This window comes from Artibeus jamaicensis, unplaced genomic scaffold (assembly GCF_021234435.1).
Source record: "Artibeus jamaicensis isolate MK-2021 breed Jamaican fruit bat unplaced genomic scaffold, CSHL_Jam_final scaffold_2172, whole genome shotgun sequence".
Lineage (NCBI taxonomy): Eukaryota > Metazoa > Chordata > Mammalia > Chiroptera > Phyllostomidae > Artibeus > Artibeus jamaicensis.
Window position 1 is genome coordinate 2862365 of NW_026522031.1, and position 23899 is coordinate 2886263.

The window sequence follows — 23899 nt, forward strand, 5'->3', positions numbered from 1 at the left end:
TCCAGTGGGAATCCTTAGAGAGCCCTGGTTGCCTTTTATTCTCTCTGTGCCTGAACTCAAGGGTTCTGTTGGTGCTTCACCCCTGAGGGAAGTTGGAGAGCATCTCCAAGCCACCACCCTCCCTGCCAGTTTTGGGTGCTTGGGACCTACTGCATTAGCAGTTCTGTGTTCCAGGCTCCTCCCGTTGTGTGAAAGGCAATCTCTGTGCGTCTTTGAGTCCCAGTGCTCGGGCCACTATTCCTGGAAGCCGAATGCAGTGGCTGACTGGTAACTGCTGGGAAGCAGGGCCGGAGTCTATTTGCCTGTCTGAGCAGGGCACACCAGGGAGTGCCAAGGAGAGGAGGTCGGCCTGCTCTCCGTCCATGCCACTTGTCATGAAGAGGCACTCGATAGAAAGGGCCAGAAAGGAAATGAAGGGAACGTTGTCTCTACTTCCTGTGTTTTAAGTTCTATTTTGTGCATCATAACAGTCACAAGGAGGTGGGATGGCTGGTACTCATATGTGGCGATGAGGTTAAAGATGGTCTCACACAGCTCTTCTTTCTGCCTCGATACCATTTGGTGTTGCTTTCGCTACTCACGGATCCTGCTGATTCATCACTTACTAATTGATCCCCATGGGTCTTACATTCAGAAAGAGAATCTGAGTCATCCAGTGGCCATGCAGCAAGCTGCTTCGTGAGATGCAGGCCGGTTGAAAGACTGGCTGTCTGCATTGGGTGCCATCCTGGCCCAGTGGGCTTTGGTACCAGCATGGAGTCTTGGGTTAGGGACATCGTAGTAAGGTCACTTTCCTCAGCAGGCACCTGTAGGTAGAGATCCCTTTAGAGGAAGCTCTGGACCTTTTCTTAAACTTCATTTTTTCCACTAACATGAATTAGGCGAGAGGAGGTTTTAAGTAAAAGCTGATAGAGCTGTAAGACATTGGATGATAACCAGTCCTGTTCTGTTTCTCTCTAACATGAGAAAGCAAGAGAACATTGTGCAGGGTGGACACTCTGGGGGTCCTTTGTCTGTCGGAGACAGGGGACAAAGTGTCAACATGCTGAGTGACAGAGTGCAGAGCAGAGGGCTAGTGGGGGTGAGGCCGACCCACAGGAGAGAGTGGCCATGACAGAGTCTCTGGACGGCTACAAGACACTGCCAGTGCCTTGTGGACATTTCTGGTGGCATTTCTTTCATGTTTCCTCCCCTGAGAGGGTTCTGGGGAGAAGCAGGCTCACCAGGGGCTCATCACGGGGAGACTTTCTGTAAGAGTTAGTGTTTCGTGTTGAAAAAAGCAGGCAACTTTGCATGCCATGACACAATACAGCCACATTTCTTATCATTCAAAGTATTGGTTCAAACTACTTGCACCTCTCCAATGATCTTCGGTTAAAACTGAACTCCCAAGAAGATGTGTCATGTACCTCTCAGTAGGTCACTGTACACCCCTAAGTTACGTGTGTCCTGACCTAAAAATTACAATTCTATGGGGACACCAAACAATTCAGAGAGACTTCATGGGGATTTGAAGGTCCTACGATTGCAAGTGATTGTAGAGGCAGCGACACAGAGGTCACAGGGGGAGGATGCATGTTGTCCTCCTCCTGCAGGTTCTGCTGCAGGGGTTAGAAGTTTTGGTGAAGGTATTTCCACTGGACAAAGGGAAGCAATGGGAGCCTATCAGAGGAGGGCTATCAGGGACTACTATTTAGTTGCCAGGCAGACAAACCCACAGAGCCTGGCTGATAGAAAGGATGATGATGATGATGATGATGACAACAAGGATAATGACGGTGATAGTGGTGGTTGGTGGTAGAAGTGGTGGTGGTAACAGTAGAGAAAGCATTTTGGTCAAGAAGCAGGAGCATTACATGAAATTCAGTTGCACATCTGCCTTCACAAAAACAGGAAAAACACTGGCAGCTGGGCTGTCTGTTTTTCCTTCTTTGGGTTTGAATGGTCTCTTATTTCTGCTACTTTCTACATGTCTATTCCATTCTCTTTTGGGAAAACAAGTATTTTCAGTAAAATGCCTTAGTCTTTGCCTCTCAATACTTAGTGCCCAACATAACATGAGTCAGACTCTTTGTCTCAGATCCTTATTTCTGGTTGGGAGAATCCAGCTGGACCAGGCTGGGTCAACTGTCCAGTGCTGGTCCAGTCCCCCATGGCCATTGGGTTAAGGTTATGCTGGGCTCCCTCCCAGCAGTGGGCTGGTGTTCTCTGGGCGTGGGGGAGGGGAGCCAGGCAGGCAGTGATGGGAATCTCCAGTACAAGATTGAGGCTTGAAGAGGAGTAGCCATCCGTGAGGGGTGATGGTAGAATTTGATAACTGATAGGGTCACAGGGATGGTCTCCGCTTTGAGAGACATGGTGGGGGGTGAACTTGGACATTTTTTAATGAATAAAGCAATATTTAGCCTGAAAAGGCAATTTTCTAGATTTATGGACTTCAGACTCAGTGCACGTTGGATTACTGGAATGAAGTTAAATTCATATCACTTTGATTCTGCTGTGATTGGACTCACTTTTAGCAAGTCACTTTTCTTTATTTCCTTTCCTTGTTCGTACGTGGGGATTGAAAATACCTACCCTATCACACAGGGTTGTGCTTAAAGAGATATTGTAGATTAAAGTGCTCTGAAACCTGCTACGTGCTCCGCACAGGGAGAGTTCGATTACTGACACATGGATGCCAGGTAATGCATTATTGGTATGAACTCTCTCCTTGGACTCCCCTCTGTGGGTCCACGGGTCCCTGACTGTGCAGGTTAGAGGCAGGAAAGAATGGAAGGTGGTGTAAAACTGCTGAATAACAGACATTTCACCAGAGAAGGAAATGTTGTAATGATCCATGTAAGTAGCTACTGCTCTCATCTTCCTCTGGACATTTCTGGGCAGAGAAATAACTCCTCCCCCAAACAACTCCATTTCTCCCTTTTCAGGAAGCCTCTGATGTGAAGGGCTTACATTTGGAATCAAAGAGGGAGAACTAACCTGGCTGCAGAAAAGGAGAAGGAGGTACGATTTACAGTGTGTAGGCTCAATGGAGACTGTTCGAGGTGATTGGTGACAGGAAGGGATGTAGCTGGTGGTGTGTGCTGTGAGGGCGGGTAGTGTGATACAGGGTGTGTGTGTGAGTGTGTGTGTGTGTGTGTGTGTGTGTGTGTGTGTGAATGAGAGAGGGAGAGAGAGAGATGCAGAGAGGGAGAGAGTACTGCAGAGCCACATAGAGGAAAGCGATGGGCTAGGCTTCACTTTCTTTCATTGGCCGTGGAATCTGTCTGGTGTAGGATGCTCTGAGGCCCTCTGCTTGTCTGATGTCAGTGGTCACGGCTGGAAGAGACCACCTCCTCCATCCCCCAGCTAAGTGAAGCTGTTTCTGAAAGTGGATGACTTGGAGAAAGAATTCTCAACAACGTTTCAGTGAATGGCATTGTTGGCTGGATTTTCTTTGACTTTATTTTGAGAAAAAACAAGTTGGGAAAGGACTAGAATACTGACTGTGGCATGCATATCACCATGTCTAATACCCAGAGAAAGCAGCGGAGCTTCAGAAAATTTAAATGACTGCCTGAGGCTTGCAGCAAGGAAGTAGAGACTTTGATAGCCAACTGCAGGCTAGTTTGGTTCCAAACCCCATGCTCTTTCTGTGGTATTACACGGGGGAATATTAAATCACCATCTGAAGCTTTAACAGGGGAACAGTCTCTGAGAAATGGTTGATCTTGAGTTCAATGTGATACCCAACTGTTTCAGATTAAAAATCAAGATAAATCAGTTTCAGAGCGTCCTGGTTCTGTAACTGACCGTGGGACACACTGGGCTTCGGCGATGCCTGGGGAGGCTCTCAGGTAGCTGACCTCTACACCTTTGTGCCACTACAGTGGGCAGGCCGGTTGCACAGCTTCCAGAGTTCCCTGCTCACATGCACTTGTTCTGCTTGGAGGGGTCGGAACTCACAGAGACAGATAATCTGGCACTTTGAGTCCTCAGCAAAGACCTCGGAAATCTCTTTCATGCACTGTTCTGGGCACGTTCTTAGCTGTGATGGGCCCTTGTTGCTGCAGAAGTCTTCTTCCTCACAGGCTGGAATCTCCATGATGCAACTCTGTACTTTTCCCACAGTGCCCCTGACCTGCCCACAACTGCCATCCCTGTCGGGGCTGTTTGCTGCAGCTTCTACCCAGGACCCGAGCTCCCTTGCCTCTGCGCTTTGCTTGTGCAGATCCCTCAGCCCACCACGTCTTTCCTGCCCTCCTTCCTTTTGCATTCTCATCTGCCTGTGGCATTCTTCCCTGTCCCCGCCCATGGTGTGTGCTCTTTCCTTAGTGGCACTTGTCAGTGCTGTCTTTCTGCTGCATCACAGCCATTTGACTTCTTTATTCTTGGCTGTGAGGCTATCGAGATATCGCTTCCATTTGTGTTCAAGTTCAGGCTTAATTGCATAACCTTGGGAAAACTGCTTTTTGTGCCTGGGGTTTCTCCTCTATAAAAACCGGGATAATAACAGCCTCTGCCTCACAGTGTAGCTGTGAGCGGGAAATGAAGCCATGGGTGCTACTCACTGAATGCACAGGCCCTCTACACGTTCAGAAATGTTGCTGTTATTGCTCTTCGGAGAGTCCCTTGTTTATAGCGCACCTGTAATAAATACACATTGAATCAACTTGTATTGAGGAAGTGGCTGTTGTTGCGTTTTAGGGCTCAGAGGCTGAAAGGCTGCCCAGGAGCTGATGCGTGATCCAGACACAGAGTCACTAGGGTCTGAGTAAGGAATGGGGAGGGGGGTTCATCACCATGTTGTTCATTCTCACTGTTGCCTGGCCCCCAAGGCTCCCAAACAGACCTGTTTTCTTGACACCCTCATGCCCAGGTGAGGCTGTGTGGCCAGGACAGCGATGCATTTATGGGCCTCGTTCTTCAAATGGGCCTGGATCATCTCTCGGTTTCAACCCAGGGGCTGCAGTTGGGCAGCGTCACTGGTATTAGCAGGTAGTACAAGGCCTTACACAAAGTAGGTGCTTGATGGTTTTCCTTGTTGAGACATCAGTGAGTGCCTACTGCATGGAGAATTCTGATTTAAGAGAGCAGGACATGTTGGCATAGTTGAAGGTAGCTTGGGTTGGGAGTCCGGGTTCTGGGTTCCAGCCACAGCGGTGGCAGATGCATCATAATAGTTATTATCACAACTGACACTTAACTGAGTAGTTATGTGGTACCAAGTCTTTTACTTGCACCGTTTTGTTTAACCCTTACAATGTGACTGGATAGGTAACCAGTTTTATCTTCACCGAAGTTCAGGAAATGGAGGCTCGTTAGGTTTTGGATCCCCAGCCGGTCAGCAGAAGTGACCTTTGAATTCAGGTCTCCTGACTTGAGATTGGCACCTGATCGCGGCTACACTCGTGCAAACCTCACAACACCTCCAGTCCCAGCTTCCTTATCTGTAAGATGAGGGGCAGTGCTTGGCCATCCTTTCGGGCTCTACTGAATGGGCTTTGAGCAGAGTGGACCTCTCCTCCAGACTCTGCCAGGCTGCCAAGAGACTGCCTATGCAGCAAATATTAAAGACACCTCTTCCAAAGACAAGGAAAAAAAGACAGCTACTTTGAAACACTTTGGAGACGATTTCCTTCAAACAAAAATCAGCTGATTGGATGACTAAGTCTCAGTGGGCTCCTGGGAGGTTAGGGCTCCCTGAGAGAGAGGGGACTTTTCTGGGACACTGAGTCCATTGGTTTTTGCTCTTGATCATCTGTCTACAAATTGAGTGGGCTGTGTTCTCTTACCAGGCACCTGGAGTGTCCTCCCTGCTGAATAAACATTCAGTGCCCAGGGAGGCTGGAGGGGGTCAGGGCAGCTGCAGTTCACTCCATGCCCTTAGGGCTGTTCTCCTCTGGAAAGCTGTGATTACTAATTAACTAGTGAATCTGAGCCCAGGGATGCAAGCTGGGTGGTCATTTGCATTTGAAATCCATTAAGCGAAGAACGCAGTGACCAGTTACGGGACTGAGGTGGCTTTCTCTGGACTCTGTGCCTCTGCCTTTATTGCCAGGTGGTCCTTCAGACAGGGCGGGAGTGGCGGTGGGCAGCGACGAGGTATGTTTGCAGGCTCTGCTCACTGTGGCTTCAGATGTGTGTGTGCAAGTGTGCGTGGACTTGTGTCGATCTCCTTGCTAATTTGTTAAACACAGACAAAAATAAGCACCCACATGAGGCACGAGTTGCACAGACACGTAAAACTAGATTCAGCTCACTTATCTCTTTTCTTGTGGAGCGTGTGTTCATCTGGCACAAGGCTGGATCTGCAAGCCCTGTTGTAGCTAAACCTGTGTTTGTGTGTGGAGTGATAAACTATTCAATCCTTGGGGAGAGGTAGCTGGTGGAGATTCTTTCTGATTGGACAGATGAGGCCTAGGAGTTAGGTTAGAGAATGTGGGGACTTTCCTTCCCAAAGGATGTAGAACTGTGATGAAGGAGTGGTAATTAGAGAATGTGTCATCCTCAGAAATTGAGAAAACTGTGACAACCTCTGTGAGTTTTGGGCTTTTATCGATCAATCCCAATCGAAGGATTGCTACAGGGAAGCCTACAAGTGTGCATGTGGAATGTTTGGGGTGCACCGTGTGCAGCGGGGGCTGTGAGAGGTTTTGGGTGGTTGGAGGGTATGAAGGGGAAGAGGCAGCATGCGGACTGGCAGGCAGGTGTGAAGGTGAAACGGCAGCACCGAGAGAAGGAGTGGAAGGTCATGGGTTATTGCTGGTCCTCCTCTGATAAATACCTACAATTAGTTGTCAGAGTCTAGCTAGACACACGTGTGGGCATTTCTAGTTGGCCACTGAGGTGGGGAAGGGAAGGAAGAGTTACCCTTGGGGAAAGGGAGGGAGGCCAAGGTCAAGTGATGGGTCTCGCTGGAATAGGCTGCCGATGGTTCCTGACATAGGGTCTGAGCTAAAGCGACCTCCTGGTGTCCTGTGTCAGGGAGTGTACGGTGCTGGGGAAGGAGAGAGGGAGGTCTTTGGGTTGCTGTGCTGGGTCAGGGATCTAATGAAATAGAAGGACCTTCCATCCCATTCTCCACAGTTAAGATAGCTCGTCGTTATTTTGCTCACACTTACACTGGATGCCTGTGATTTTTCACTGGCATTCTCTCACAAATGAGCTTCGATGGGTTGATGAAGGAACTTTACAAACTGCTCCACAAGCATGGGATACTAATGGATTTAGAAGAATAAAATTTTCATTTAAAAGTGGTTCTGCAGGGAACCACTGAATGCGATGAGGAGGATAAGCCCTGGTGCCCAGGTCACAGTAGGTCACAGCTGTCTGCTAGAGGTGATGTCCTTTGTGGTGCAGATGGAGACGCTGAGGCTCAGAGGGCTCAAGCAGTTTCTCCAAGGTCACCAGCTAAGGAGGGTCATTGGAGCTGGCTTTCCGGTCTCTGCACTTTGGATGTGCCCAGACTTTCCCCTTCCTGTTCTCTAAGTGGCTGGTGACAATGGACCGACCCAGTCGCTTTTGCCCAGGACTTTTGAGGACTGGCCATGGCTTGCTGGGGTCCTCTTTGCAAGTCATTCTCAGTCTCTGTAAAACTAACCCTCTCTGTTCCACTAGATCTCTTGCCTTGCGTTATCAAAGGATTTTTAAAGGAAGGGCTTAGCTCACCACACGGGAACCAGACACCAATATAATTCATAAAAGAATTATCCAGTTCCTCCCAATGAAGTTAGGTGGCTATTTCCAGAAGTTGAGCCCCCACCTGGCCTACTTTGCCTAAATAAGTATAACAGTACCAGCCTTGGTGGTTTTCTTTTTTAAACCAAGAGGAAAAAGTGACTGTTGAAGTCTGTGCAAAGTATATACGACCATCATTTGCAGCTTTTCAGTGATATTTTCCCTGACAACCTAATAAAAATAGCAGTCCTCGTCCACACATTCCTCATCTCGCCCCATGCCCACTTTATTTTTCTCCGTAGCATTTTATTACAGTCTAATTTATTGTACGTTTATTTGGCTTATTGTCTCTTGTGTACCCACAAGAATGCAAGGATTTTTATCTATTTTTTATAACTGGTTCCTGGAAGAATGCTTGGCACTTTGTAGGAGCTTAATAAATAATCAATGAATGAGTACATAAACTTCATGAGGTCCCCCATTCCTCTGAAGACAAAGCATTGATAATTCAATGAGAGTTGTAGTGAGTCAGCGACTTGCAGAGAGTTCAACACAAGGCTGCTGTGCAGTAAAGTGCTCTGACCTCTATAGATGCTTACAAAGGCACTCTGGGTCCCCCAGGTGAAATGTGGCAGGACTTTCATTTCCTTTTCTTTCCATAAGCCTGCTGACACCATGGTGGTCTTCAGAAAAACACAGGCACCTTCCTGCCCTACCTCCTCTTAATTGCAACTGTAATCAGTTTTGAGTATATCGAATTTCTGCATTTGCATTGCATTGTGGGTTCAGATTGCCTGGTCTGAAGCCTGGCTCTGAGGTGTGGACCTGGCCAATCTGGCCTCCATCAGGCTCAGCTAATTTACTTACAAAGCATGGATAACAGCAATCCTGGCTTGTAGGTGGTTGAGAGGATGACACGAAATCGCACGTGTAAGGGCTCTGCGTCGTGCCACACACCCTCTAAGTCCTTGGTTAAAGACCCAGGCATTCTCTGATAAAATCACATTGCACAAAACGCCTTGGCTGGTATGCAGTGCAGGGCATTATAGCCTAGAGCATAGAATGATGGTGAAGAGCTCTGGCTGTGGGGTCAAAGGGCAGGTGTTCCAGCTGTGGCTGTGTTCCTTATCAGCTGTGTGACATCAGACAGGGATTTGACTTTGCAGAAGCTTAATCTCCTTGTTTGACAGGGATGGTGACAGTCATTATTTTGGGGTTGTTAGGAGGGTTGCCTGTGACAAATTCTGAAGTCTCCCAGCACATTCACTCAATTGTCATTAGCTAATATTATCTTTGTCATTAAAGTCACACAATTTGCCTTTGTCATCTGAAACAGAATATTCAAAGATTAACGACAGACTTCCAAGTGGGAGTAAAAAACAGAAAACTGTACTTGAACGATAATTAAATAAATTTAAAAAAATGTTTCTTCTAAAAACAATTAAGGCTAGCTATTTAAATTACTTCCTAGTTGATTTGCATTTTGCCATTTTTCTTGATTTTGATCTTTCCTAAATTGCATTCCTGTAAATTGGGAAGGAAGGTCAATCTGAAGATGCTGAGAAGGGCTTTTCTCCCCCCTCTTACTGCTAAGGAAATATTTCTCCTTTACAGCTAGAAAATAATTATTATTGTACCATGGAGCAGGTAACCATTTTTGATTATATGATGCATGAGAACTTTTGATAAGCAAACAGATACTTTTTAAATGCAATTGATATATCATTCAAAAGTCATATTTACCCCTGCATGTAAATTATCCACTGTGGAGAAACAAATTACCCCCAAATTTAACAGCTTGAAACAATAATCACTTATATTATCTCCCTGTTGCTATGGCTGACGAATGCCGAAGCAGCTTAGGTAGGTAGTTCTCAGTCAAGGTCTCTCAGGAGGTTGCAGCTGAGGTATTGCCTGGCAACAGTAATGTGAAGGCTTGACTGGGGCTGGCGGATCTGCTACTGAGATGCCTCCCTCACAGGGCTGCAGGGCCTCAGTTCCTTCCTGGCTGCTGGGCCTTTCTACACACCTGCTTGAGTATCATTAGGAAAAGAAACAAGGACGTGATCTTGGGCAGCATCAGACTGCTCTTATTGCTTCATTTAATCACACCAGGCACTTAAGGTTATTAGTCCTTATGGGATTTTGCATGGGAGATCGACATTTCGGGATGTCTTGTGAGGATGTGAGGCATTGAGGGCAGGGGTGGTAAGAAAGACTAGCACTGGGGAATTTATTTTAGAAAGAGAGAGGCAATCCTTGTTGTTGAGGAAGGTATGGCCACATTTCCTTTACAGCAAGACAGCATTACATTGACAAACAGCAATTTCTCATCCAGTGCATGGGAAACAAAACCTCTTGCCATTTAATTTTTGGGCAAACGACTGAGGAAGGCAGAGAAGAAAGTGGAGGTTGGGTGAGGAGGCTGCAAACTAAGGCTGAACTGTGATTCCCAAGCTGGGGAGTTTTGAATTGAGGCCCGAGGTATGAAGGAAGAAGATGGGCTTTCTGAGTGAGGATCATGTGATTTGCAGGCCTCCTGGGAGAGGGTCAGTGGATGCATTGTGGGGGGAAAGTGGACCCTGAATGGGCAGGACTGCTCGAGGCTCCTCCAGTTTCTTCCAAGCTCTCTGCACCTGCAGCCCAGATGATGTGTGAGTCACCTGGCCTGTGAAGCCATAAAGCTTTTAGCTGATAAGGAGCCTCTGTCAGAACAGGCTCCTGCAGCCAGCAGCCAGGAACACACATGTGCCCTTCATAGGGCGCTGGGTGCGGGCCAGCGCCACACCCATGGAAAGAGGGTTTTGACCTGTTTCTTACCCAGCACTCCCTGTCTTCTCCATGGCAAATAATAACATAATGGTATGTGGTGCTTCTTATTTAAAGTAGTTCCATTTGATCCTCACAATAAGGTGGTGATCGGTAATATAACAGTAGGTGTTATTAATTCCATGTTCATGGATGAGAAAACTAACTCTAGAGCATTAAGGACATTATTTAGGCATTGCAGCGAGCAGTGGGAGGGCTGGGGATCAAACTCAAGTCTTCTCATGCTGTGTTTAGCATGTTCGCTGTTCTGAGAAGGAGAATGTGGGGATATGATGAAGGAAAATGGTAACAAAATATTTAGCACAGGAATCTTTTGTGGAATGGATGAGTAAAGAAGCAGCTTGTGTGATTCATTCAAAAAATTGTGTATGAAATGCTGGTATGAATTCTATACATCTCCTAGTCCAACCTCTAATTTGTTTTTAAAGATTTTATTTATTTATTTTTAGACAGAAGGGAAGAGAGAGAGAGAGAGGGAGGGAAACATCAGTGTGTGATTGCTTGTCATGAGCCCCCTACTGGGGACCTGGCCCACAACCCAGGCATGTGCTATGACTGGAAATCGAACAGGTGACCCTTCGGTTCACAGGTGGACACTCAATCCATGAGTAACACCAGCCAGGACGAGCTCTTTAATTTGTAAGTGAGGAAACTGAGAACCAGAAACCTTAAGTGAATTTCTCAAGGTTGTCCAGCTAGTTACTTTCAGACTGTGAAATAAAATTTGGATCTTCCAATTCTCCAGGCAGAGTGCTCTTCCTACCAAACATTGCTTTCATTGTGTAGAAGGAAATAACAGTTCCGGACTTCAAATTCATTGAAGGCAGGTGCCATCGTGTCATCCTCTGAAATAGTTGCATGGTGCACCATCAGTAGGAAGTATACAGGTATTTTGCAAATGTTTAATCGGGGAATAAAATATTATCAGTCAATAAGTATTGATTATGCAGATATGACTACTAAGTACTTAGGAGGAAAATAAAGAGGAATAAGCAGGCATATAGTCTGGGAACTCACAATTTGAGAAAGAGGAGGGCCATTGTCAACCTAGGGAAGCAGACATGCCATTGGAGAAAAAAGCCTTAGGAAAACTTGTTCTCAAGCTGGGAGTAGAGGGTGCATTGAAATACCAATGATCCTTGTATAGACTTGATCCTCCTGTAAAATGAACAACAGCCCTGTAACATACACTGTTTTTAAAATCCAAATGTTCTTTCTTCTTTTTGCTTGTACTTCCACGGATACTGGTGAGGCTCCTGGCCCACCTCCCACCTCCTCCTCCCCTTACCTTTTGAGAAAGAGGAATGCGACCCAGCAGTGCCTCTAGGGCACTACAGATTTGGTGGGGGTGTTTCCACTCAGTTTTGCTCCCAAACCAGCAAACGCTCATTCAGAGTACAGGCAAGGCAATGTGGGGTTCTCTCCAACAATACTCCTCACACCATGAACACACCAGGCTGGCCGAGAGGGATTTGGATTTCCAGAGGAGGCAACTGGCAGCAGAAGAAGGCACCAGACTTTCTGTCTTGGCTTCACTGCCCAGCTGCCCACAGAGCAAAGGAATCAGGAGGGCAGGCTCTCAGGCCAAGAGGGGCCACTCTAGGAGGTGGGGTGCTCTGTCTTGCTCACTGCTCTTTAGTGGCTTAAAGATCAGTAGGAAGAAAGATGGATGCTCCTCAACATTATACTTTATACAGTGTAGATGCAGATAGAGTTCTTGTGAGAAAGAGAAGGGGGAAGGCAGATTAGGTTAAGTCCCTGAGGAGATACAGTTTGAATGGAACAGGATTCTGATCAGTGAAGTCGGTGGGGTGGGGGAGGGGATGGGCTTTGATGCAGGTGGGAAAGGAAGCCGCCTTTGGAGCAGAGGCGGGGAGTGGATCTCAGCTCTGCTAGCCTCTCAGGATTGCCACAACTACTTCTGTTTCCTCTTGCAAAATAAAGGTGAAGAATGGCTGAATTACAGGGTTTAAACGTGACTAGTAATATCTGGAAAATACCCAAGACATAGAGGCCATCTCCCGCAAAAGTCTTAGCTTCTTTTTATTAAGACACTGTAGGTGGCACCCTCTGGTATCACAAACAATGAAGCCAGTGCAAGCTCTTCAGGTCTCAAGACTAACCGCCCCATTCATGTAGATGGTTGTTCTACTTGTCTGTTCTCTCCCCCTTTTTCCTTTACACTTTTACTTAAATCTGATTCTACAGACGAATTAAGGGGATCCAAGAGGTTGGCTACATCAATGAAACTCATTTTAGAAATTATCCCAACACCCCACCCACTTTTACAATGGATTTGTTTAATTCTTCTTACACGGCACTAGAAGTCCCTCCCTCCATTCCGATTTCTGTGTTGATTGCGACTTGCTGTTGGCTGCATTCCCTGCTGAGTGGCATGTTTCTGCATTATACTCTTGCTCCACATAGTTTCTTATGCTCTGGGAGAAGCGATATATTAGTGTCCACAGATCTGTATTCCCACACAAAACGTGAAAGACAGATGGGCCCCTACCTAACCTGAGGTCATCAGGAGAATTCCTGAGGTGGAAGTCAGGGCTATTGATTGTCCCACTGGCTGGTGGTCAGCTTTGGGCAGTGTCATTAAAGCGCCCCCGTCCTTGCATCTGCACGATGGAAAGATGAGCCTGACCATTCTTATATCTCAGTGTTGTTGTGAAGATAGAATGCAGCCAGTGCATAGTATTGCTCTCCTAGTTAACGGGGGCCATCCCCGGCTTCTCGGGTCTTAGCTAAACCAGTGGCACCAGATGGCGAGGTTTCCCTTTCTAAGATGCTGCTGGAATTGGCACGAGTGACCAGGGAATGTGTTTTGGTTAATGTTAGTTGATATACAGTGCTGACCTGCGAAGAGCAAACTCTTTAAAGAATGACAGTAGTAGGAGGGTCAGAGGAAGGAAGGGGTAATGGCAGTGACATCTGGGAAAGCCATGGGAGGGACAGACATGAGTGATGAGGCTTTATATCCCTTGCTACTGAGGCAGGTTGGTGCCTCCACTAAGCCGAGAGTCAGAGTTGTCTCTAACAGAAGATGAAGCCCCACGATGAAGGCACTAAGGGGGATTTCTGGAGCGGACTGCATGTGAGGCACGCATCTCATCCGAGGTGGGCATGGTGGCTAACTCCATTTCAGGAACAAAGCCTTAAATGTGGCCTGTGCCGTTCTGGTTAGAGACTGGGGGAGCCAGCACAGAGGCCTTGAAGGTGCTGACCCTCCAGTGGGCCCTGCTGTGACAGCTGCCAGTTCTTCCTCCCTTTAAATCCTGAGTCTGTGTCGGTCACAACACTCAGAAATACTCAGGAATGGGGTACTTTGTGTCATGATTTGAACATTTGCTATGTTTCTAGGCTCCATATCAGGGCAGGTGATATCAGTGTCCATCTGTCTGAGCCGTTCAGCCCATCTCTGGGCACAGGCTTCTCTATAACTTCTCACATCACAGAGAGATTGAATGAGTGTGTGTGACTTTGCTGAATCCTTCCTCACTAGTGAGAAGAGACTTCAAAGTCCAGTGTAGGGTGGATCTTTGAATACAAAGGTACTGTTTTTAGGTTTTGAGCTTCGTGGATCTTTATTGAAGACACAATTTTTGACTTAGATTTGGTCTAAAGTGAGCGTCTCAAGCAGATGAGCTTTATGCATTTGATTTCAGTGTGCTGGGCTTCACAAGCTTCTGGGGTTCCCGAGGCATTGTGGGAGTACTGGGGTCAGTTTGGCAGAAGCACTGAACTGGGGAATCACACATGCTGCGTCAGGTTCCGTGAGGGAGAACACTATCCCCGTGGACAGCTCTGTGGTTGGAGGTCCTTCAAGTCCGATGTATCCAGAAGGAGGATATTCAACTCCAAGGCAGCTTATAGTAGTCAACTGACTACTTGTATCAAGTCCTTCATAGTCGGGAAGGCAATACCTTGAATCCAATCTGATGGAGGAGGTAAGGACAGACACAACCTGTGAGGACAAAAAGGAATAGCTTGAGGAAAGTTGTTGAAGCCTGAGGTTGTAATAGGCCCCAGAGTGTTCCATTCATAAGTACCCACCTATTGAATGGGTACCTATGCCAAACAGACAGACATTGTAGCCAAAGAAAACTATATTCATCTGGACAATCTGGGCTCTGGCCACAGACTATGAGACTCTGAGCAAGGAAGGCAGTTCACCCTGCATATCTCACTTTACTTATCTGTGAATGAAGGGATTTGATGAATCCATTAGTTTCACTTCTATTTTTCAACTTTGTGGATACGATGTTTTAATATTTTTGCCTAATAAACATGTTTATTATAATTTGTCAACCTATAACAGGTTCACTGTTTCTGAAACATGGTTTCATATCAGAGTTACGTATAGAGATTAAAAAATAATCAGATATGCAGGCCTAACCCCAGAGATACCAATTAAGTGGGCCGGGGCAGGGAGTAGGTGTGGGACATCTGATGTAAACTTCTTGACAAAGTATCCAAACCCTGAACTAAAATTCATAACAAGTCTAACATAGGTAAATGTGCATTTTTTTATGTTTTTGAAGTTGAAAATCCTTAAGGACTCCAAAGGTAAGCCACAGGTCAAGATGACCTGTAGGTACCTTCCGTTCTAGAAGTCTATCTAGGTTTCCTCCAAATTATGGTTGCTAAACCCTCATCCCACTAAAAAGAGCAGCAACTCCTTGGAGATGTTTGGTTTGGGAGTCAGGGTGGGAAATGTAGTACATGAGCTGAGGTTACCGGGTTGTAGCAGAAGGCAAGGAAACTACCAAAGGCTACTAGGATCTGCCTTAAAGACACTCATACCGGATAGAGATGAGACACGAGCTTTAATAATAGTAACATCAGAGAACTGATATGGATACAATGCATTTAAGCCTGTGAGTTCGTAAAGATCTCAGACAAATCATCTCACCGGTCTCCTTTGGGGGGTGCTCAGGAGAAAGCTCCTAATTTTGAGAAGCGGTCAATAAAGAGCCAAACATTTATCCTACCTTCCCTATATGAACTGTACTTTTATGATCCAAATAATAGGTGAGGGGAAGTGTCTTTCTATAGGAATAGTTCTTCCAGTAAGTAAAACATGATAGAATTACTGCACCACTATTTCGTAACTCCTAATCAAAGAATGGATGTTGACAGTGCTCACCAATGGCTGTTACCATAAAGAAGAGAGAATCTGCTAGATAATACTCCTCCTGCTGGAAATCCCTATACCACCTATGTGCCATTCTTGGTTTTGGTCAAAACTTTAGATCTAATAATTAATTTATAGAGAAACATATTAGCATGCATTGGGATACAATTGATGAAACCCAAATAGTGGAAAAATCTACAGACCAAACCCTACTGATTAAAAATTAATCATAATATATGAATTCACTTGAATACTTATGAGAGTAGAACAAACTGTAAAAAATTTATCAGACAATGGTGAAAATTTCGACATTGACTAGATATTTGATGATTAAGGGATTATTTTAAAAATAACTTAAATGGGATGATAGTTTACTTGTCTTCTGTGACATTTCTTATTTTATAAATATACTTCGACATTTTCAAATGAAAACATACAAAATGTGAGATCATTAAAATAATACGAGGTTAGGGAGAGAAGTAGGACTAAAGACAGAATTGGCTGTTAGTAATTTTTTATTCTAGATGATGGGTACATGGGATTTGTTATTCAGCTACTTAGATATACATTTGAGCTTTTCCGTTAATAACCTTACTAGCTGTAGGTTAAATAAGTACAGGAAATTTAAAACGGTTTTCAAATCAAGCACCGTTTTCTGCTCCCACAGATGGCAGGAGAGAAGCGGCAGAACTTCACCACGTTGGAGCTCACGCTCAGCGCCCTCCTGCTCATCATGTTCGTCGTCATCATCCCTGTCTTCGTGCTTTCTGCCAGAGAGTGCTTGGGGCCCAAAGGTACCCAGGACTCCAGGGCACGCCCTCCACAGGCTGCTCCTATCAGAGCCCAGTCCTCACAGGTGGTGGGGGAGGGGTGCTCCGTGTTCTTTGCTGTGAGCGCGCCGGTGCACGTGCGTGTGTGTGGTTTGTAGGTGTTGGAGAGCATTTCACTGAACGGTGGCAGCTCAGTGATGAGCTGTTGATCACTGAGGCATCACTGTTGGTTCTGACACTTTCACTTCCCACTTCGCACAGTGCAGATTCCACGATGGACATGAGACATATTTGCCACATTTTATTGACTTACTCTACTTTTGTTAACGACAGTGATGAACAATACCCTTATATGGAAGGTGGTCTAATAAGCATATAATTCATTAAAATATTTTAGGCCAAAGTTTGGTTCCTTAAAAAAATAACAATGATCCCTGGCTGGTGTAACTCAATGGATTGAGTGCAGGTCTGTGAACCAAAAGATTGCAGGTTTGATTCCCAGTCAGGGCATGTGCCTGGGTGGCAGGCCAAGTCCCCCATAGTGGGTATGCGAGCGGTAACCACACACTGATGTTTCTCTCCCTCTCTCCTTCCCTTCCTCTCTCTGTCTCTTGAAAGAAAGAAAGAGAGAGAAAAGAAAGAAAATAACAATGACCAGAGTTACTTCATTAAAAGTTTATTGTAAAGTCCATGTTTTTCTAACCACTTTGCTGTACACCTGAAACCAAAACAGAATAATATTGAGTGTGAACTATAATTAAAAAATTAGAAGTTAAAAAGTTTGTTGAACCATTTGATTATAAAAGAGAAGCTGGATTGTGCTGAGTCAGCCAGGATTTCCCACCCTCCAGTGGGGGGCGGGGAGGGGGGGTCAGTCTGTGGCTGGAGTAAACCCTCCCCAAATTCCTAGTCTTGGCAGTTTCCACCCCCACAGGAAGTTAGATTAAATAACCTCAAGTTTGTTCACTCCCTAAAACTCTCTGAGTGGAACTCAGGCCCTTGTGCAGAAGCTGGTACAAATGTGGAGTTCTTTTAGTCCAACACTTTTGAATTGGAAAATCCCAATGAAACGAAAATGAATGAAAAGCCTTGTTGTTCCAAATTAATGTCATTATTTGTTTACTGCAGTGTCTCCAAGAAATCTCACTTCCTTATATTAGAATGCATTAAATGTGCCTTTTTCACTTTGACTAATTTAAAAATGTGCATCACAGCCCTTGGGCAAATTTTAGCTGCCATTTCTAGACTGGGGGCCCCCTTTACATTTTATGTCAAAGGAGATGTGAGGTCGATGAAAGATTGCCGTCACTCAGACGAGCTCCTTGCTCTGAGTGGCGGCATTCAGGAGGGAGCCTGCTGACCCAGCCGGCACAACTGAGGTTGCCATGGTGACAGTGGTGCTGTTGCAGATCACAGCATGGGCTGCATGTGTTCTGCATGCAAACCTAGGTGACACAGGTGCTGGGATGGCAGTGAAGGACCCTGGCAGAGTCTGCAGACTTTTCTGTAAAGGGCCTGATGCTGAATACTCCAGGCTTTGTGGGCCACAGGGTCTCTGCGTAACTACTTAACTCTGCCAGTGTAGCGCAGAAGCAGATACAGACAGTGTGTAAAAACCGATGCAGCTGTGCTCCAGCAAAGCTTCACATTGAACAATCAGGCAGTGACCTGCTTTGGCCCAAGGCTGTTGTCTACTGATCCCTGAACTGGAAAACGTAGACTCAGTTTCTGCCTTGGTGAGCTTCCAATGGAATGGCAGAATCAGGTCTTGGTTTGTATTTTTTAAATTTTATTTATTTTATTTTCAGAGAAAGCAAGGGAAAAAGAGAGGGAGAGAAACATCAATGTGTGGTTGCCTCTCACATGCCCCCACTGGGGACCTGTCCCACAACCCAGGCATGTGCTCTGACTGGGAATTGAACCAGCGACCCTTTGGTTCACAGGCTGGTGCTCAATCCACTGAGCCACAGCAGCCAGAGCAGGCTCCCTGTTCGTATAGCACTGTCTCCTAGGGGAGGGCCTTGGTGGCAGAAGGAGACGGTGCAGGTACGTGTGGAGGTAAATGCAGTCAGTGAGAACAAAGTGAGGCTTTAGAAAGTGAATGCATTTCAAGGACATCAGAGTGCAGGCCAGTCGGTGGTAGAGTTAATTTAATTGGAGGTATTGAGAACTACAGGGCTCTTGGATGTGATATTGTCTGTGTAACGGTCATTCGTGTTTGCTTTTGGGGTCATCCCAGGTGCTGGGGCGAGTACTCCTGACCCTGCCCAGTGCCCAGCAGTAAATGAACTGGAACGGATAAACTGCATCCCTGACCAGTTGCCCACAAAGGTTTGTGTTATGGGTCTTGTTTTCCTTTAAGAATTTATACTGGTAGACAGTCGTTTCTTGTGGGGTTTTTTTTCTGTTGATAATTCCCAGAGAGTTTTTCACACTGCAGCTCTTGGTGGCTCAGGCAAATTCATCCTGTATCCATGCTTATGGTAGTACAGCTTTGGGAGAGGAAGAGCTGGAAGATTCTTTTGGGTTGACAGATTCAGCAAATGAACGTACAGGCTGCCTGATGAAATTCGAATTTCAGATAAACAATGAGTAATTTTTTTTTAAGTGTAAGAATTGAATATCTCCCATGCAGGACTTGGAACTCACACTACAGTGGTTTTGTCTTTCGTCTGGCAATACTACTTGGTTACTGGTTCTCTCTGACTCTGGTACTGCCTCTGTTTCTTGCCCTTTCTCTGTGTTTCTCACAGTTCCAAGAGGTTATCTAGGATCAACAATAAAAAGTCATGAGCATGCATAACACATTCAAGACGAGGACAAAGTTTCGAGAGACACGCTTTGAAAGAAGAAGGCAATAAATGTGAGATTAAAGATAGGGCTGGCATCTGGATATTTATTTACTTTAGGGCAGTGTTTCTTGATCACCAGCTGAATGAAGTTCAGCTGGATATTATGATCATAAAATACACTGTACCTACCATATCAGCCCCTTTTCGTGTCAAGAATGAATAAAAGCAAAATGTGGCCTTTGGGGTGAAGTGCCACTTGAAGTGGCAAAGCTGGATCAGACACAGATAGGGTGCTGCTGCAGGTGACACCTGGGTGCATGGCACTCTCCCATGTGTCCCTGAGGCCGTCCTGTTGCTCCCGGGCTGGGACGATGTGCAATGCGCTCAGGGGTTGATGCTATGGCTTATCTAGGGGTCCTGATACCAAAAGACAGTTGTAAATTTTCTGTTTTTTTTTTTCTTCTCACACATCTGGAGGCTAAATGTCCCAAATCAAAATGAGGGCAGGGCTGGTCCTGCTGAGGGGTCTGAGAAAGACTCTATTCCTTGATTGTCTCCTCGCCTCTGATGACTGTGCTGGGTGTTGACATTCCCTGGCTTGTAGCCACCTCATTCCTATCTCTGCCTGCACGTTCCCATGGAGTTCCCTCCCTCAATCTCTGCAAATCCAAACTTCCCATGTTTAAGGACACTGGCCACATTGGATTATGAGCCCACTCTACTCCAGTATGATCTCATATTAACTACATTTACAATGAGCCTATTTCCAAATAAGATCACATTCTGAGGTGCTGAGGATTAGGACTTCAACATATTTCTCCCGGGGACACAATTCAGCCCATAATCTGGACAAAGTCATAGAGGCAGGGGCTGTGGAAAGTGGAAATTGTTTTAACCTGAGCCTTCGGTATTGGCTGAATTGGCGCACATGGATGAGGATGGGGGAAGCTGGAGTGAGGGCCCAGAAGGCAGCCAGAGCCAGGTGAAGAGCTCAGGGTAGAGAAAATGCCGACGAAGTGCAGACTGGAGCAGAGTGAGGGGGCAAAACTAATTAGAGGTTGTTTCAAAGGCAACAGAGAGATGCAATTGGATTGATAGTTAACGATCAGGAAATCCCCAGGACGGGATAAAGCAGTGCCCGTACCGGCTGCTAGGACACAGAATAGCAGCAAGCCTGCTAAGGTGGGAGTCATCCCTGTTAGTCCTGCTGACCTTACCGAGACTCCTGTAGTGTTTGGCTCCTTCCCTCATCTGACATCTTATCCTGACCTTCTCTTGGGTTAGTCTGGAGACCTGCCTGCTTGCAATAGGAAGAGATGAGGCTGAACAGAAAGGGTGGATTTGGAGTTTGGAAGACCTTGGGAATCATGTATAGGAGGTTGGTTTTTGATACACAGCAGCTGGGAGCAGCCATTTAAGGATGAATGAAATCATGTAATGAGAAAAAAAGAGAATAAAAGACTTAGAAATAAAGGAAAAAGAAGAATATAAAGGGGAAAGAAACAAAAGCACTTCCATATGGGGTCAAATGCCACAAAGTTTAGCATTTTGGATTGTGGGTTCAAATAAATTAACTTCCTCTCTTTCTCTCTCTCTCATTCTTTAAATTTTTTTCTGTAAATATTTTGAGTCTTTATTATTAGTTGCATATCAAGTTTCCGGGTAAATTGAACCTTTTATCATTGAGTAGTGACTCAATGTCTCCTTAATAATGAATTTTTACTTCAAGCCTATTTGTCTGATATTACCATAGTTGTACTGCCTTTTCTTAGCATTCTTCTCATATATCTGTTATACCCACTTTTACTCTTGGTTCTTTGGTGAACTTCGATTTTTGATGTGCCCTTTAAGCAAATTTAGCCAAATTTGTTTATTTAAACACAATCAGAGTATCTTTATCTTTAGAGTTAAGTATTTAGAACAAGATAATTGACATGACAATTTTTTCCTAAGGTCTCACTTTGTGTTATTCATTTTGCTTTAATCTACTACTCTCTACCCCTCCACTGCCCTATACACGTTTTCTTACCTTAAATTTTAAATTTACTCTTAGACTGTGATTCTCATGTCCAACTGAAGGGGGCATTTCTGTGTGTTGGGACTCCTTCTTTCTGCTGCCTTCCCTCGGTTCAGGCCGTCATGTTTTTGAGCTCCTTTCTCCCGGCGTTTCCTGGGTTTGGCATTGTGTTCATGCTGTTGCCTGTGTGCGACATGCTTTGCTTCCCTTCCCACGTCTCCTCACAGCGACTCAGCCACACTGCAGAGGCTGGGCATTCCAGCCACACTGCACTGGCCAGCACCCACTGGTCCCTTTTCTTCCTGCTTGGGCCCCTCTTTGATCTTTGCCCTTCCCAGTTTGCCGAAGAGAGGGTGAAGCTCTGGGGAGCGTAGGGAAACTTCTACCTAGCACCCTTTTCAAACACCTACTCTTTTCCTGTGATACTGAGCTTACATCTCAGTGTGTTTTTAAGGGAAAAAGCAAAAACTGCTGGTTGAAGTTGAGTTCACAGTGACACCTGACCTCACAGCAATGTAAACCACAGATGGATGTAGTTTTTCCATCCTTGATATTGGCTATTAGCTTAAAACTTAGCATGTGATTAAATCTAACTGTTCATAGGTCTACACCATGTCCTCCTGAAAAATGTGTTCAGCAGATACTCAACCCCAACTGTAGACAAAAGGAAACCAGCAGAAGAGAACGAGGCTTGGCCTGGGCCTTCTCCGTAGTGTAGAAACTTTGGTAGGCCACTTCACCCGTGTGAACCTTTACCTCGGCTGCATCGTCTCTAAAATGCTGAAACAGGATGTATTCCTTATCTATTGCTGCAAGGTGTGTTATCAAAAACTTAATGGCTTCCCACAGCAAACATCATTTCCTCCCAGTTTCTATGGTCAGAAGTCTGGCCTTTGTCTAGCTGGGTAATTTTGGCTGGAAGTCTTTCAGAAGACAGAATCATGGTGTCCACTGTGATTGCGGGTGATCCCTTTCCAGCTCACTCATGTGACTGATGGCAGGATTCAGCTTGTCACGGACCAGTGGAGTGGGGACCTCGGCTCCTTGCTTGCCATAGGCCATGGACCTCCCTCAGCTCCTTGCACCACACATGTCACTTCTCCCAGAGCAAGGCTCCAACCGAGTGAGAGGAGGAGAGCCGGCCAGCCGGCGGACACCATCTTCCTGTGGACCGATCTAACACGTTATTTTTGCTACATTCTACGGTCATTCAGTCTAGCCACATGCAGGAAGAGAGGCTTCTTTGTACTTTTTAGTATTTAACCTGGTTGCTTTTCCCAAATTAAAGGAGGTGGGAATGGGTTGTCTTCATTTTAGTCTCCACTTGACTCAGTCACTAACTGTGGTATGAGGAGGCCCCTTTCTCAAAGAAAAATTGGAATTATTTGGGTTTCAAGGGACAATTACTTTCCGTGGGAAGAGTTGAGAGAGTAAATAAATAAATAGATGTCATATATCATATATGTCATGTGTATATATATATATATATATATCATTTATATATATTCCTGTATATGGTAAGATGCATATTAAAAGTCATAGCAAATGTCAGAGCAAATTGATTTTAAAGCTTCTGAATACATTTGATTGCAAAGCTGCTTTCTTGTTAAAGCCAAAATCTATATACGTGAAGCTCCGATGGTAATTTTGGTTGCTGGTGATATAACTATATTGCAGTTTAGAATGCTTAAACTCCTCAGTTTTGTTGTAATGAGAGCTATGGACTGCATATGATCCCTCTGTTGTGATGTAATGACAATGAGAAGGAAGGACATTCGCCAGAAGAATTGGTTCCGAGTACAAGTTCTGCGTCAACTGGGACATAACACAATTTCTCTAAATGACAGATCCCTTATTTGTAAAATGAAGTTAATGGTATTACATGCTCAAATGATAAGTGATAGAGCTCTTGTCACAGATGGGGTCACTTTGACTAAATCTCTCACTGCAGGCCACGTGTGAGCAGCGTGGCTGCTGCTGGAAGCCTCAGGGGGCCATGCGCGTGCCCTGGTGCTACTACTCCAAGAGCCATGGCTACAAGCTGGTGGGCAGCCTGGCAGACACAGACGCAGGTAATCCGGGCGGGGCAGGGTCAGGGGTCGGGGTGGGCGAGGGGCAGGGGCAGGAGCTCCTGACACCCCAGGGATCAGCTCTGCTTGCTCCAGGTGAGAGCCCAAGCGACCAGCAGAGGTAGCTGTGCCCCTCTTCATGGCCACACTCAGGCATGTGACGGAAGGTGGACTGAAACTTATTTTGGTGTCAAGGAAAGGTCACTGGGTCTGGGGCTTTCAGAGACATACTCAACTCCTGGCTGTCCCTTTATGTACCTTTGTAACCTTGTACAAATATCATGGCTTCTTTGGTTTCCAAGTTTCTAACTTTTAAAGACAGGGATTTGGACCTAGTAATCTGAAACTACTTACAATGCTAATATAATGTGGTTTTAATGGTGGGAAAACAATTCCAAGTTTTACAACCTTTTAGAAAAGTTAACCAGTGTCATTGTGCATGGACTAAACATTCCCTCTTTTCCCTTCCACCCTAAAATGCAAAACATACTAATGACCATCCAGGGGATCACAGAGGGTGACTATATACTTTGGGGGGACTCTTAGTATAAAGAAAGAGATATGCTCCCCATCTGGAGACTCTTCTAAGGTCTCCACTCTCACCTGGCTTACCTAACCAG

The 23899-nt window shown here is 45.6% G+C and overlaps 1 protein-coding gene across 1 annotated transcript in view; it reads left to right on the plus strand.

Moving 5' to 3' along the window:
- Positions 1–5961: 5961 nt before the first annotated feature.
- Positions 5962–23899, plus strand: part of MGAM (maltase-glucoamylase) — a 161387-nt gene continuing 143449 nt past the window's right edge. Inside the window, exons 1-5 of the mRNA XM_037138991.2 lie at positions 5962–6087; positions 14266–14444; positions 16299–16425; positions 18641–18732; positions 23162–23282. Coding sequence (XP_036994886.2) covers positions 14436–14444; positions 16299–16425; positions 18641–18732; positions 23162–23282 — 349 coding nt within the window. The 5' untranslated portion in view covers positions 5962–6087; positions 14266–14435. The remainder of the gene's footprint in view (positions 6088–14265; positions 14445–16298; positions 16426–18640; positions 18733–23161; positions 23283–23899) is intronic.